Source organism: Ictidomys tridecemlineatus, chromosome 11 (genome assembly GCF_052094955.1).
Source record: "Ictidomys tridecemlineatus isolate mIctTri1 chromosome 11, mIctTri1.hap1, whole genome shotgun sequence".
NCBI classification, from domain to species: domain Eukaryota; kingdom Metazoa; phylum Chordata; class Mammalia; order Rodentia; family Sciuridae; genus Ictidomys; species Ictidomys tridecemlineatus.
In genome coordinates this window covers 39,223,036-39,236,913 of record NC_135487.1, presented here as the reverse complement: position 1 = coordinate 39,236,913, position 13,878 = coordinate 39,223,036, and the positions used below count along the sequence as shown (strand labels likewise).

General features: G+C 48.7%; 1 protein-coding gene across 6 annotated transcripts in view; it reads left to right on the top strand.

The window, feature by feature from the left end:
* The first annotated feature begins 2,191 nt into the window (after window positions 1–2,191).
* Window positions 2,192–13,878, top strand: part of Cc2d1b (coiled-coil and C2 domain containing 1B) — a 31,262-nt gene continuing 19,575 nt past the window's right edge. For 3 of the 6 annotated variants that reach the window (XM_078026253.1, XM_078026254.1, XM_013358960.4), the window contains exons 1-23: window positions 2,192–2,348; window positions 3,880–3,962; window positions 5,197–5,341; window positions 6,265–6,368; window positions 6,767–6,925; window positions 7,308–7,433; window positions 7,555–7,714; window positions 8,136–8,317; window positions 8,514–8,589; window positions 8,690–8,800; window positions 8,890–9,020; window positions 9,244–9,316; window positions 9,502–9,629; window positions 10,031–10,148; window positions 10,233–10,405; window positions 10,793–10,918; window positions 11,552–11,610; window positions 11,693–11,809; window positions 12,190–12,263; window positions 12,370–12,428; window positions 12,620–12,671; window positions 13,277–13,376; window positions 13,543–13,633. In XM_078026253.1, coding sequence (XP_077882379.1) covers window positions 3,897–3,962; window positions 5,197–5,341; window positions 6,265–6,368; window positions 6,767–6,925; window positions 7,308–7,433; window positions 7,555–7,714; window positions 8,136–8,317; window positions 8,514–8,589; window positions 8,690–8,800; window positions 8,890–9,020; window positions 9,244–9,316; window positions 9,502–9,629; window positions 10,031–10,148; window positions 10,233–10,405; window positions 10,793–10,918; window positions 11,552–11,610; window positions 11,693–11,809; window positions 12,190–12,263; window positions 12,370–12,428; window positions 12,620–12,671; window positions 13,277–13,376; window positions 13,543–13,633 — 2,430 coding nt within the window. In that variant the 5' untranslated portion in view covers window positions 2,192–2,348; window positions 3,880–3,896. The remainder of the gene's footprint in view (window positions 2,349–3,879; window positions 3,963–5,196; window positions 5,342–6,264; window positions 6,369–6,766; window positions 6,926–7,307; window positions 7,434–7,554; window positions 7,715–8,135; window positions 8,318–8,513; window positions 8,590–8,689; window positions 8,801–8,889; window positions 9,021–9,243; window positions 9,317–9,501; window positions 9,630–10,030; window positions 10,149–10,232; window positions 10,406–10,792; window positions 10,919–11,551; window positions 11,611–11,692; window positions 11,810–12,189; window positions 12,264–12,369; window positions 12,429–12,619; window positions 12,672–13,276; window positions 13,377–13,542; window positions 13,634–13,878) is intronic. The other 3 variants (XR_013427786.1, XR_013427787.1, XR_013427785.1) reach the window with 1 other exon arrangement.

Sequence of the window (13,878 nt, the reverse complement as noted above, 5' to 3'; positions counted from 1 at the left end):
CTGGAGTTGTGGCTGAACAGCAGAGCTCTTGCCTAGGATGTGTGAGGCACTGAGTTTGCACCCTACTGCCACATTAACAAAAAAAAAAGAAGAAAGGTATTGTCCATCTACAACTAAACAATATATATGTATTTCAAAAAAGACTGTGAGTAGGTTATATGGCATAATTGGAACCCAAATGCTTCACTGATGGGCATAAGAAACTAATGAAAACTTTTGAAACAATGTGATAGCACAATCTGAAAAAATGTAAGAAAAACTATGATTCCATTCCTAGTAATATCCTCTGGAGAAATTCACATATACGTACTATTGAAGCCAGATTTAAAGTTAAGTAGTCAGTGTAGTTAGGTAAATCGGGTCTAATACCTAGTGAAATCTAAAATGGAGGCCATGCTGAGACTGATTCCAGGAAATGCAGGACAACTCATGGAATGTTAATGAAGTCCTGAAAAGGCCCTAGGCCAAAGTCCATCCCAAAGAAGTGTTAATGAAGTCCTTCCTGCTCAGACTACTTTGACCCACCTGTGTCCCACCCCTCAGGCCTTCCAACCTACATTCCATCACCAAAACTATAAAAAGGGGAAACAACCACACTTCCACGGATCCCCTTCTTCCTCCAGGAGAAGTCTTTTCTGCTGTCCTTTAATAAACTTCTAATTTCTACTCTGACCTTGCCTCGGTGTGCCTCTTTGGTGTTATTCTTCAACATTGGGGAAGCAAGGACTCCTCACCGGTCAACAGCGGTAATACTATGAGTTAGGTACTAGAATGTTCATGGCACTGTGATGGCAGGCAATTGAAAAAATGACAATTCATTTTCATACTATGGAACTCCAGAAAGGAACATCTAAAAATATGTGGATGGATCCTGCAAACAGGGTTGAGTAGAAAAAGTTCCAATTATGCAGTATGATACAAAACTTACAAAAATAGAAATGTTCAGGAACAATAAACCCCACTCTCAAGATCGCAGATGTCTCATAAGTTTACTGTACTGAAGATGTGCAGGTGGCCTCAACCGTATTGCGGTTTAAGAAAAAACTTGGAGTAAGTGTCCATGAGGCTATGCTAAGTCCCACACAAATAGCAACTACTGAGTGCCTATTGTGTACCATACTCTAAATACCCAATAGAAATAGGGAAATTTTTTACCTTTGTGGAGTTTGCATTCTAGTAAACTTGAAATGTTGTATGTTTTTGTGTATACCTTAAACATTCCATTATAAAAATGTTAAACTTTAGAAGGAGTTAGAAAAAAATACGGAAGTGAAATCTCAAAACTGATGAATCAAGGGGCTGGGGTTGCAGCACAGTGGTTGAGCGCACGCCTGGCACCTGGCACGTGTGAGGTAGTGGGTTTGATTCTCAGTACCACATAGAAATAAGTAAATAAAGGAATTGTGTCTATCTACAACAACAACAACAAAATTTTAAAGTCATGAAGCCAGGGGTAATGGTGCACGTCTGTAATCCCAGATACTCAGGAGGCTGAGACAGGACAGTAACAAGCTCTATGACAGCATCGGCTAAAGAGCTGTTAAGTGTAGTGTCGCACCGAGACCGAGTCCTCGCCTCACATAAGAAGGGCCTGGGTTCGAAAATCTAATACCAAAAAAGAAAATGATGTCCCTTCCCTGAGAAGTTATCCCAAAACAATGAGATGTAAAAGCCTTTTATTCAAGGAAACAGGAAAATTTTGGAAATCACTAATAGTATTAGAAGATAGGAATGAATGGCCATAAAGTTTTTTAAGTGTTTTCCAGAGTTGCAATGCGCTTTGCTTCTTTTATTCTGAAGTTCCAACCCGCCTTTGAATGGAAAGGGGGCACTGAATTATGAAAATTATGAGAGATCCACTTCGGAGACTTGATTAGAAAGGTCTACAACCAGGGTGGCCAGCACAGAAGCCCCGCCTCCTCGTACTGGGGGGCGGGCGAGGACATCCGCGGTATAGGCCTGTCGAGCCGGTGCCCAGTTCCTGATCCTGAGAACGACAGAGAAGGTTTGGCGAAGTCATTCAACAAAGGAAGAGGTGCGCCTACTGCTTTTGCGAAGGAAGTTAAGTCTGGGTGGAACCGCCCGCCACTCCCGTGTCTCTCACTACCTGGCCAAAGGCGCCTGCGCATTGCGAACCCCACCCTAGGAGTCACCTGGCGGAGCGCCCCGCCCGCTTCGCCTTGCACATGCGCACTGCGAACCTCTCGACTGTGAAATCACGTGTTGGGTGCCAGCCGCCTCCGGGCGGGCGCTTCCTGTTGCTGCCTCTGCTGTCTCCCGGGGGCCGCGGGAAGCCAGGGCGGTGCCGGGAGGGAGAAGGCTCGGGTTTGGTTCGGATCCGCCGCGAGGTATGCCGCGTCCCCGCCCCCTGGCGTGGGTAGCCCTGGGGACAACCGGGGAGATGGAGGCGGCTTGGGCAGGCCCGGGCCCGGCGGTGAGCCCAGCCGCGTGGGAGTGGGGGGCCCGGCTTCGCCTCTCTCTGCGCACTCTCTACTGACCCTGGACTTGGGTCCAGCACCGAAACCGCACACTTGGAGAGTCTGACCGATTTTGACTTTTCCCTGAACCCAGAGTCACTCCCGCAGCCCCTGCTCAGTTGACACCCGCGATTCACCCAAGTCTCAGAAATCTGACACTTGTTAGTCCTCCAGGACGCCAGCTCCCATACGCCCACACCCAGTTAACCTCTTAGCCCTGTACATTTTACCTCTTAACTCCGGACTGCAGCCGCTTCTCTCCATCCCCACTACCACCCCCCACACGCCTTCACAGACTATTGCAAGATGCTCAGTACCCAGATTTCCTGCCCTGCACTCCTTCCTACTTCCTGTGCACCTTCCCTACCGCATATAGTGATGTTTCTGAAACACTGGCCTGAACCTGTCACTTCTTTCCCCCTCTCTTCAGAATAACCTCAGATTCTTTAGGATTAAAGGTTTTGCCCCTTGCTCACATTTCTATCTTATACCATTTCTGGACTCAGGGTTTGGTGTATGTCCCAGTAATACCAGGCCTTTATAACGTTTCCTTTTCTTACCCCAGAACCATTATGAAGTTGTCCTTATGCCTGGAGTCCTATATTTTTCTTTTCCCCCAACTTCATGACTCAGTTCAGGCATTGCCTTCTCCAAGAAATCTTTTCTCTCGGTTGGATAAAGGGCTACTTCTAGGCACCCATGGCACCTGCAGCTACCCTGTTTGGTGTTTTTTAATTCATGGGTTTGTCTACACCATGTAAATGTTCCTTGAAGACTGAAGCCTATGAATGTTCCTTGAGGGTTACATTAACTTCTGCACTCCCAGTGCCCAACATCATCTGCCGTGTAGGTCCCATGAATTGTTGGGGGAGCTCTGAGGGAATCTGAATGCTAAATCAGGTTTCTCTGGTGCAGAGGTGCCCAAAGAAACTGCCATGGTGAAAAATGCTTTGTATCTAATATGTCTAAATCTAAAGTATCTACTGGTGATCAGTAGCCACATACAGCTATGTGTCTGGCATGGATTTTTAATTTTAATTAATATAAACTACCACATGTTGTTTCCAGAATGGATAGTACTGCTTTAGAGTGTGTCTGAATCCTACCCAACCTTAAACCTACCCTGTAGACAAGGTTGCTTCTCTGAATAAGCCTTCCATCAGACAGTTCAGTAACTTTATATTGTGTGTTCACACTCCCTACTAAACCCACTGACAGGTGGTCCCCAGCCTCCCATCTCCCATGTTTCTTATTTCAATCCTGTAATTCTAAGATTGGTATTTTACCCCCTGGGTAAAGTATTGCCACCCAGGAGGGCTCACTAACCACATTTACCACTGTCAGAACTTGGCTCAGGTCTACTCCAGTGTGTCTGATTCTCTTTTAACTCCCCACCTGATAGGTATCTAGGTTGCCAAGATGCCAGGGCCACGGCCTCGGAAGGGCCTTCAGGCCAGCGGTCAGGGTGTAGCAGCTGCCAAGCAGGTATGAACATGGCCTCCTTCACCTCTGGGTCACTTTGGGGTGGAAGGTCTCTGAACAACTTGGGCAAATTGGGTTACCTGTCAGTCCAAAGAACTACCACACACGGTGGAAGAGGAGGTCTGAACTCCCCTCCTGTATTCAAGCATAGCCATCCTCCTACCTACCATCACCACTCCATGTAAATTATCAGGAGAGTTAAGAGTCACCAAGATTTAGGACTCTGATAGAACCTCAGTGCCCTCATAGGTCCCTTATTTAGGGTCATGACATTGCTTGCCAGCCAGAGATGCCAGGGCTGGAAAGCTGTGGACAATGAGAAGACTTTGCTGTCTAGGGACACACAGCTGTGGCTAAAATGGGAGACTAAGGGGGCCTGTCTTCCAGTTTTCTCTCTTTAAGTCTTCTGGACCCGAGTCCTAAGACTTGTTAGTCTATTTTTATTGTCTTAAAGGAGGCAGGTAAGGGAGACTTTATTTAAATTCTGATTTTGTCATTTAGGATGCTGTCTCAGTTTCATATGAACATAAGTATAAAAATAGTACCTATCTACCTAGAATGTTGAATTTTATGGACACAGAAAGTAGAATGGTGGTTACTAGAGGGTAAATGGAAGAGAGGACGGGGAGTTAGTGCTTAATGGTACAGAGTTTCAGTCTTGCAACATAAAGAGTTGTGTGGATGAACGATGGTGACAGTAGTACAGCGCTATACTACTTAATACCACTGAACTCTACACTTAAAAAAAATAGAGGGCTGGGGTTGTGGCTCAGAAGTATCATGCTTGCCTTGCATGCATGGGGCACTGGGTTCAATCCTCAGCACCACATAAATAAATAAAATAAAGATATTGAGTCCTACAACTGAAAAAAAAAAAGGAAAAATAGAATGGTAATATCATGTTGTATGTTTTACTACAATTAAAAAGTAGGACCTCCCTCTCAGAATTATGAGAATTAACTCATACAGTCTTGCACAGAGTTAAGTATAATGTCTAGCAGCTATTGCTGAAGTTGTTTGTAACAATAATGACAGTGTAATCCTTCCAAGTTCTTTGAAGACTCCCTGTGGAGATAAGTGGTTAATGTTGCAGGCCTCAGTTTCCCTTTTGTGGCACACTGGTCCTCTCAGAGTGAAGGATCCACTAACTGGCACACTGGGAGCCCCAGGTCTGGCTCTGGGGCTCGCTCTACCCTTTCTCATTGTGAGCTTCCTAAGAATACTTTCCTGCTGTCAGCTGGGGCTCTTTGTGGAATTCAACTCTGAAGACATGCTGCTAGGAGTGGATGAAACTGAAGATGATGAGGAGCTGGAGGCTGAACTGTTGGCCCTCACTGGGGAAGCAGGGACTGCAGGCAGGAAGCCAGCACCCAAGGGGCAGGGTAAGTTTTCAGCACTGGGCTAAGCTCTGATAGGACCAGATGGGTACAGGCCAGTGGTGGAGAGTTCCTTGCCTTTAAGCCTAGAGGAGCCAGCCAGATCCCCTGGTCCTTCTGACAACCATCTCCCCTCTGCAGCTCTCCTAACAAGAGGTCAGTCATACATCTGTGATGGGAGCTCACCTCTTCCTGAGCTGCCCTTTCTCAATTGTGGATCTGACTCACTATCCTTAACCCTACCAGCCTGGTATACAGTAGGGTCCAGTTACCTCAGACAGAATTGGATACAGAATAAGTGCGCAGAAATTGTGTCAAATGAGCAGGTGGAATTTCTCTCCACATCCTGGACAAAGACAGAGATCTTAGGCCTTGGAGGATCGGGGAGTCTAAATCTTCTTATCAAGAACCTCAGAGAGAACCCCCTCAGCTCAGAGAACTCCCCTTCTGAAGTTCCTCTGAGCTGAGGATGGTGATAGGACTGGGAAGGAGCTTACTGATCAACCTCTTGCTCTGCAGTTAGACAGGCCTAGGTTTGCATCCTGCTCTGCCACTTAGTTGGATTAAATAGATGTTAGCAGTTCCTCGTTTATTCAGTATGTAAAGTGGGGATGATACTAATCTTTCAGAATTGTGAAGCTCAAATGGACTCCACAGATTTTTACAAACCTAAAAGGTGTGATTGGGGGGAATGAATGGGTATGTTTACTACCAGCAGAAATGCAGAGAAAGGGGCAGCTAAATATCACTTGTTGGAGGGCTCAGGTGTTCCTGACAAGGATCTTTTGATCAATTTTCTGGGTGAGACTTTGCTGTGGGAGGGAAGAAGGATTTCTGCTTGGGGTATCTCCCAATACAATGGATTAAAGACCCTTCTTTAGTGCACCTTAGTTTGAATTGCCCTGACATCTACAACCTTCTTTCCCCAGCTCCCCTGCCAATGGCCCACATCGAGAAGTTGGCAGCAGACTGTATGCAGGATGTGGAAGAAGAGGAGGAGGAAGAAGGGCTCGAGGAGGATGCAGACCTGTTGGTGCGTCTGCCAGGCTGGTGTGCAAGGGCTCTGCAGTCATGCTCAGGTCTGATGGAGGAAAGGGCAGTGGAGAGGAGGCCTGGGGTTATTCCTTCTGTATCTCTAACTTTTGAGTTAGAGCTCTGCCCTACTCTGCCGTCTTCCTGGCTATATACAGTGTGAGACTTGTCTCCTGTGACTTCTAGTCTGAACTCTGCCATTGAGTTTTCTCAAATTTGAAGTCTTCATTGTTTTTCAAGACTATCCTTGGTCAGATTAAAGAGATGTTTTGGGAAAGAGGATTACGCACCAAACTGACATTAGGAAATATTACTGGGAGAAAGGGTCCTTTGTTCTCAGATGTACTGTGGGTGTGATCATGAGGTCCCCAAGCTCCTGGGACTTGTGTGTCTCCCCAGTCTGAGCTGCAGGAAGTCCTGGGTACAGATGAGGAAGCTGGGCCCCTGGATAGTGATGAGGCAGCTAACCCAGAATTCTCTGAGGAAGACAAGGGACAGGAAGACATCGAACCTCCAGTGCAGACAGCCCTCCTAATGACTTCAGTTTCAACAGCTCAGGTAGGTTGAGGAGGGGCCCTGTGTGCCTTTGATGTTCTTACTGTAGCATGGCTTGTTATTGCCTTCCTCCAGCAGCTGCCCCCAGACAGATTCTGAGCATGAAAAACTCCTCTGTGGCTGGCCAACCTCAAAGGCCTCTCTGTTTTCCCAGACCACCCCCCACAGCCATTTCTTGGCCTCCATTGATGGGCTTCTCTGTTTGCCTCTGGCATGGCCTGTGGCCTCTCTGGTGGATTTTTGCCTCACACCTTGGTGGCTTTAGGCTCTTCTTTCTCCTGGAGTCCCAGAACTCCATCTTCTGGGGCAGCTTCCTCACAGGGAGAGAATGGCAAGGGCCTAGCTGGCTGTGGAGTGGCCCAGCCCTGAGCTGAAGTATCTACAGGCTGGAGGGCCTCAGGGGCTGCAGGCCTTGCTGGAAGAACGGATCCACAACTATCGGGAGGCTGTGGCCAATGCCAAAGAAGCAGGTGAAGCAGCCAAAGCCAGACGCTGTGAGCGTGGCCTGAAGGTGAGTTGGCCAGGTGGAAAGGAGAGCTGGGGAGCTCTGTAGAGGTGATACATTGGCCTGTGGTAGAGCAGAGTCTAAGCCAAGATGGCTTCCTGTGTTTCTGACTGGTTTTCTCCCTCAGACTCTGGAGTCCCAGCTAGTTGCCGTAAGGAAAGGAAGGAAGATCAATGAGGATGAGATCCCACCTCCAGTGGCCTTGGGCAAGAGGCCCCCAGCCTCCCAGGAAACAGCTAGCAGGAGCCCTGAGGCTGACTCCCAAGCTCCCCCTGCCATGGAGCCAGGTATCTAGAGTTACTCAAATTCTTTCCTAGTTCCTTGGGTCAGAGCCCATGGCCTGTCTACCCAGCCTGCCACTTACCCATTGCTCAGTCACACCTTCCCCAAGAGGCCCTCAAGCCAGTGAGACCTTTGGGCACTGGGAACCCAAAGTTGGAACCTTCTCCTTTGACCCTTGTGCCTTCTCTGGGGGCTTTACTTGTGTATTTATTTTTGGCAGTAGTGGAGATTGAACCCAGGGCCTCACTTATACTAGGCAGGTGTTCTACCACTGAGCTACATCCCTCCCTGGCCCTTCTTATTCTTAGATAGGGTCTTATTAAGTTTCTTGGGCTAGCCTTGAAGTTGTAATCCTCAGGCTCCAAAATCAATAGGAATACAGGCATGTGCCACCACACTCAACTTTCTGGGGGCTTTCTGTTATAGACAACCCCTCCCAATCTGAAACCAGCCTCCTGCACAGCCCTGGCATTGCTGTCCTGCCTGATTCAGACCCACACCCACGGGCCCTGCTGTCAGCCCGACAGAGAGCGTATAAAGTGGCTGCTCTCAGTGCCAAGCGGGCTGGAGATCTAGATCGTGCACGTGAGCTCATGAGGATTGGGAAGGTATGACATCTAACTCCAAGGCACTGTGTCCATCCTTCATTTCACAGATAGGGAAGTGGAAGCTCAGAGAGAGAGAGCGAGCGAGAGAGAGACCCAGGCTACGCTTGGGCGAGACTGGCCTAAGGGGGATCTATTTTAACCCAGACTTCTGGGGTCACCTGGTTTACATCCACACCTGCTTTTTTCACTACTATAGAGATTTGGTGCTGTCCTGGAGGCCCTGGAGAAGGGGCAGCCTGTGGATCTGAGTGCCATGCCCCCAGCACCTGAGGGTTAGTGTGGGAATTACGGGCTGAAGCTGGGGTTGGGGAGGAATATTAGGTGTGGGACCAGCCAGGCACCTCTGCCTTCACTTGTACTCTGGGTCCCCAGACCTGAAGACCCTCCCAGAGGCTTCCAAAGCCCCCACAGCATCCTCAGTCCTACCCCCAGCAGTGGAGAGAGTGCTCCCAGTGACAAGCCCCAACATCCCAGCAGTTTCAGGTAGGACAGGATGGTGGGACAGAAGTGGAGGCCTCGGGGATCTGGGAAGGGACAGGCAGAACTCAAGTCCTCTCCTTACCTTCTTCAAGTGGCCCCTGCAGAGCCGCAGACAGTGTTGGATGCCCTGCAGCAAAGGCTGAACAAGTATCGTGAGGCAGGCATCCAGGCCCGGGCCAGTGGGGATGAGCGCAAGGCCCGGATGCATGAGCGCATTGCCAAGGTGGGCCTGCAGCTGGGTAGTTCCCTGGCCTATGCTGGCCTCTTCTCCTGGCTGATTGCTTTCTTTCTCCCTGCTGTTTCTGCTATCCCTGGTTGTCTTTGAGTTTTCATCTGTCTTTTCTGGAGCTCTTGCTGCCTTGGCAGGAGCCTTCTTTGTCTCAGTTTTCCTGTCCCTGCCCCTTGGTAGCCATGGACCAGAGGTCCCTCCCTTTGTTCCCATACAGCAATATCAAGATGCCATTCGAGCACACCGAGCAGGACGTAAAGTGGACTTTGCTGAGTTGCCTGTTCCTCCAGGTGAGTGGGCCTTGGCCTACGGGCTCTAGGAGAAGGTCTCTGAGCCAGAAGGTGGGGGGTGGGGGAGAATTTCTTATGTGTCTGTCTCCACCTGGTGGGAGTCTCACATCCCAGCCATGCCCAGGCAGAGTCAGTCAGGACCCTGAGGCTACGGCATCCTCTTCCCATACCATCTCTCATTGTAGGATTTCCCCCGATTCCTGGCCTGGAGCCCACTGTGGGTACTGAGGAGGATTCAGTGGCAGCAACTTTGGCTGCTGCTCAAAAACTGGCCACCTCAGAGGATACAGCCCCAGTAGAAGATGAGGATGAGGTTTGACTGCAGGCCCAGGGCTCCCTGGGTTGGTGGGGGATATGACAGATGAGGGGTAAACTCAGACCGTGTTATTCATACTAACAAGCCCAGGGAGGTAGGTATCCTTTCCTTCATTGTAGACAAAAAACCTGAATAAGAGCAAAGCTAGGATTCAAACCTAGGTGTTTTTGACTCAGAGCTCAGCTTCAAAATCCATTGTCCTACTGTTTCCTGTCAGGGATGTTAGACCAGAGAACTTTTGAGGCTTTTTCTAGCTCTGAACTTTTGTAGGGCCAAGAGGGGTAGCCACTTGTCTCAGGTCACACAGGGTTATTATAATATTAGGAAGAGAGCCCAGGTCTGGGAGTTGCCATGAACAGGGAATATACCCGCTGTGACAGCGTTCTGTGCACCTGCAGGCTGAGCCCCTAGGACAGGCCCCAGTGGCCAAGAAGCCAGCACAGCCTCTGGTTCCTTCATCCCGGCACCTTCCTGAGCCCAAGGCCTTGAGTTCTAAGGAGGCACTGAGTCCAACTGGTGAGTGGAACAAGCAGTATGGGGAGGAGTGGAGAGCCTAGTGAAGGGCTGGTGTGGTCCTAACCATTGGCTCTTTCTCTTCAGTTCAGGAACAGCTGACACTGCTGGAGGCACGGAAACTGCAGTACCAGCGAGCAGCCCTGCAGGCCAAGCGGAGGCAGGACCTGGAGCAGGCCAAAGCCCATCTGCGGGTGGCCAAATGCCTTGAGGGGCAGATCATCCAGGTCCGAGCTGGCCGACCTGTTGACCTCTCAAAGGTGAGTCCTACGTAGTTAAGCACTAGGTCTTCCCAGGTGAAGGAGAGGATGTCTGACTTGCCAGGCAACTTTGAGAGGAGGTAGGGTTTGGTATAGATATAGTAACAGCTGTGAAAGAGCCTTCAGCTCATGCCTCTTTCTCCCTTGAGGCCCCAGGAAAGACAGGGAAGGAGGGTGGGCTGCTGTGGTCCGCAGTGACAAGGCCAGGCCAGGCCAGTGGGAGCAGAGTGCTCCAGGAGCCTGAGGCAGACACAGGAAAGCAATGGGCTCCTGGCACTGAGGTTAGTGGAAGTTGAAGAAACATTTAGTTTGAATTTCTGAATTTGTTGGGCTCAGTAGGAGAGTAATCTGACTCTTGGGGCCTGCGGGACCTTATGACCTGGGTAGGTGCCTTCACCTTTGACGGATGAAGAGGGTGACTTCATCCTCATCCACCATGAGGACCTAAGACTCTCCCAGAAGGCTGAGGAGGTATATGCCCAGCTACAAAAAATACTTCTGGAGCAATATGAGGTCAGTAGGCCTTTTATTTCTTCCTTCTCTTTCAGTATGCACAACCTCCCTATGGAGAAAGGCATGGGGTATGGAACAGATTGTCGTGGATTCAGATTCTGGCTCTGTTGCTTACTGGCTTTGTGGCCTGTGGCAAGGCACTTTTGCCCTCTCTGAACCATGTTTCTCTCATCTTTAAGGGGATGATAATAACTTTCCTTGAGGGTGATTATGAAGTTCAAATTTAAGGGGATGATAATAACTTTCCTTGAGGGTGATTATGAAGTTCAAGTTTGAAGGGATGAAGTTTTAGATGGGAGGGGAGAGCTATATGTTTTTGTTTCAATATATCTATCTGAACTGCTGACTATTCTGAGAAGTCTACATTCTAATGTGATGTTGAATTACGTTTTAAGGGAAGGACAAAAGTTTGCTAAGTGAATTTTGGGGAATGGCTGTCCTCAGGAGAGGAAACAGCAGAAGTATAGTCAGAAAAGTGTGGTGGGACTTGGGAACAGTGACCTTGAGGGATGTGTGGAGGAGGAGAGGTGAGGCTACTTGGGAAAGGTTGGAGCTTTGTGAGGTCAGGCCTTGCATGCCAGCTTAGGCAAGTCCTGTTCTGGCTCTGGAGTCACTCTGGGCCCCTATTTTTAGAAGTGCCTGCTGTTCTCCAAGCAGTTCATGCACCAGGGCAATGTGACTGAGACAACCCGGTAAGTGCAAGGGCTTAGGGGCCTTGGGTAGGGGGCAGACAGTGGGCCTTCCTCTACTGATGTGTATGCCCTTCCCTGATAGGTTTGAGAAGCTGGCTCAGGACCGTAAGAAACAGCTGGAGATCCTGCAGCTAGCCCAGGCTCAGGGCCTTGACCCTCCCAGCCACCACTTTGAGATGAAGACATTCCAGACTGTGAGGTGCCAAAGCCTAAGGGGAACAGTGGCTCTGTGTAGGGACTGTGAAGTGCCAAAAACTAAGGGGAACAGTAGCAAGAGGTTGGGAGCTGAGGCTGGAGACTCTTCCTTAGTGAGACTTGAGTGCCATAGGCAGTGGGGCCAGTGAGGAGGGTGTGGTGCCTTCCAGGGAAGAGCTGAACTGTGTAGTGACTGTGGAAAGAGCCCCAGACCAGAAGTCAGAGACCAGTCTTTATGCCAACTCTGCTCCTTCCAGCAAGACAGGCTTTTCTTCCCACCACTCTTTTGGTTCCCTCTTAGTTGAGCAAGCAGACACTGGAAGAGGTGACCTTGTTCTGCCACTCTCCTTTACTTTGTGATCTCTCCATTCTCCTTGGCTATAGGATCTTCTCAGAACTCAACAGCACAGAAATGCATCTGATCATTGTCCGGGGAATGAACCTCCCAGCCCCTCCAGGTAATCACAGAACCACCTCTACTCAAGGAGGCTGTTTGCCAGAGCTTCTACCTCAGGTATTCAGCTTCTGGCCACTCCTCCGACCCTCTGCCTTTTCTCCTCACAGGGGTGACCCCTGATGATTTGGATGCTTTTGTGCGGTTTGAGTTTCACTATCCTAACTCGGTGAGGCTGTTAGGATCCTCTGAACCATTCTCCCTTTAGAACTCTGTTCAATTTCTCTCCATCCCTTAGGGACCTGGCTATGGGGAGGGGTTTGAAGACCTAGTTCATTCCTTACAGTATTCAGCCTGGAGTTCTTGGTGCTGTGTACTTGTTTTTCAAGCTGTGCTGACTTTTTCCTTCTCACTATTTAGGACCAGGCTCAAAAAAGCAAAACATCTGTGGTGAAGAACACAAATTCTCCAGGTGAGTGCTGATTAAAGCCTCTTTCTTTCCCCCCTTACTTTCTATGTGGGCAGCACATGTGTTTCCAGAGTGCTTTCAAATCTATTGTCTTACTTGGTCCACCCAACTTGGGAGATAAAGGCAGATATTAGCAACATTCCTCTTAGGGAAACTAAGGCTCAGTAGGGTAGGAGATTTGCCTAGGGCCTCATAGCAAGGAGGTAGTAGAAATAATGAACCCAGAAATCCTTACTCCAAATTCCAAGTTCATTCTACTTTGATATAATTCAAGTAGAGTGGGGCTGGGGTTGTGGCTCAGCAGTAGAGCATTCGCCTGACACTTGTGAGGTGCTGGGTTAGATCTTTAGCACCAGGTAAAAATAAATAAATAAAATAAAGGTATTATGTCCAACTACAACTAAAAAAAATTTTTTTAAAATAATAATTCAAGTAGAATATAAAAACTATTGGCTTCCAAGGCTAGGACCTAGATGCTCTACCCTACCCCCTGATGGCAGCCACCCTGAATTAAAGGCAAAGAGATCCAGAGGGAAAGCCTGCCCTTTTCTACTTTTTCAGTAAATTCTTAGGAGCCAAGCCCCTCCTTGCCTTCTCCTCTTTTGCAGAATTTGATCAAATCTTTAAATTAAACATCAACCGAAACCACCGGAGCTTCAGGAGAGTGATCCAGAGCAAAGGAATCAAGTTTGAAATCTTCCACAAAGGGTAAGGCTCCTCCTATCAGTTACATGGCAAAGTGGGTGGGGAGGAAGGAATGGCATTTTGGTTCCCACTACCTCTGCTATTACTTATTTTGCCTGCAGTAGACTCATCCAGTTCATTCCCATCTTCCCTGCTCAGTCTAATCCTCTGCTGCCTCTTGGCTCCTTAGATCCTTCTTCCGAAGTGACAAGCTGGTTGGCACAGCACATCTGAAACTGGAGCGGTTGGAGAATGAGTGTGAGATCAGAGAGATTGTGGAGGTAGGGCCCAGGGCATGAACAAGCTGGAGGACTTATAAGAAGAAAGCCTATTATAGATTTCTGTTCCCTTAATTTAAAATTGTCCATTGTATCTGTGGAATTTGTGGTATCCCCATTTCATAGATGGAAGAGGTTCAGAAGATCTGAGACAGTTTATGGTCAGCCAGATAGGAAGAAGCCATACGCTTTCCACAATACTCTAGATCACTCAGGTTCCCAGAGGTGATGGATGAGAGAGAAGACCC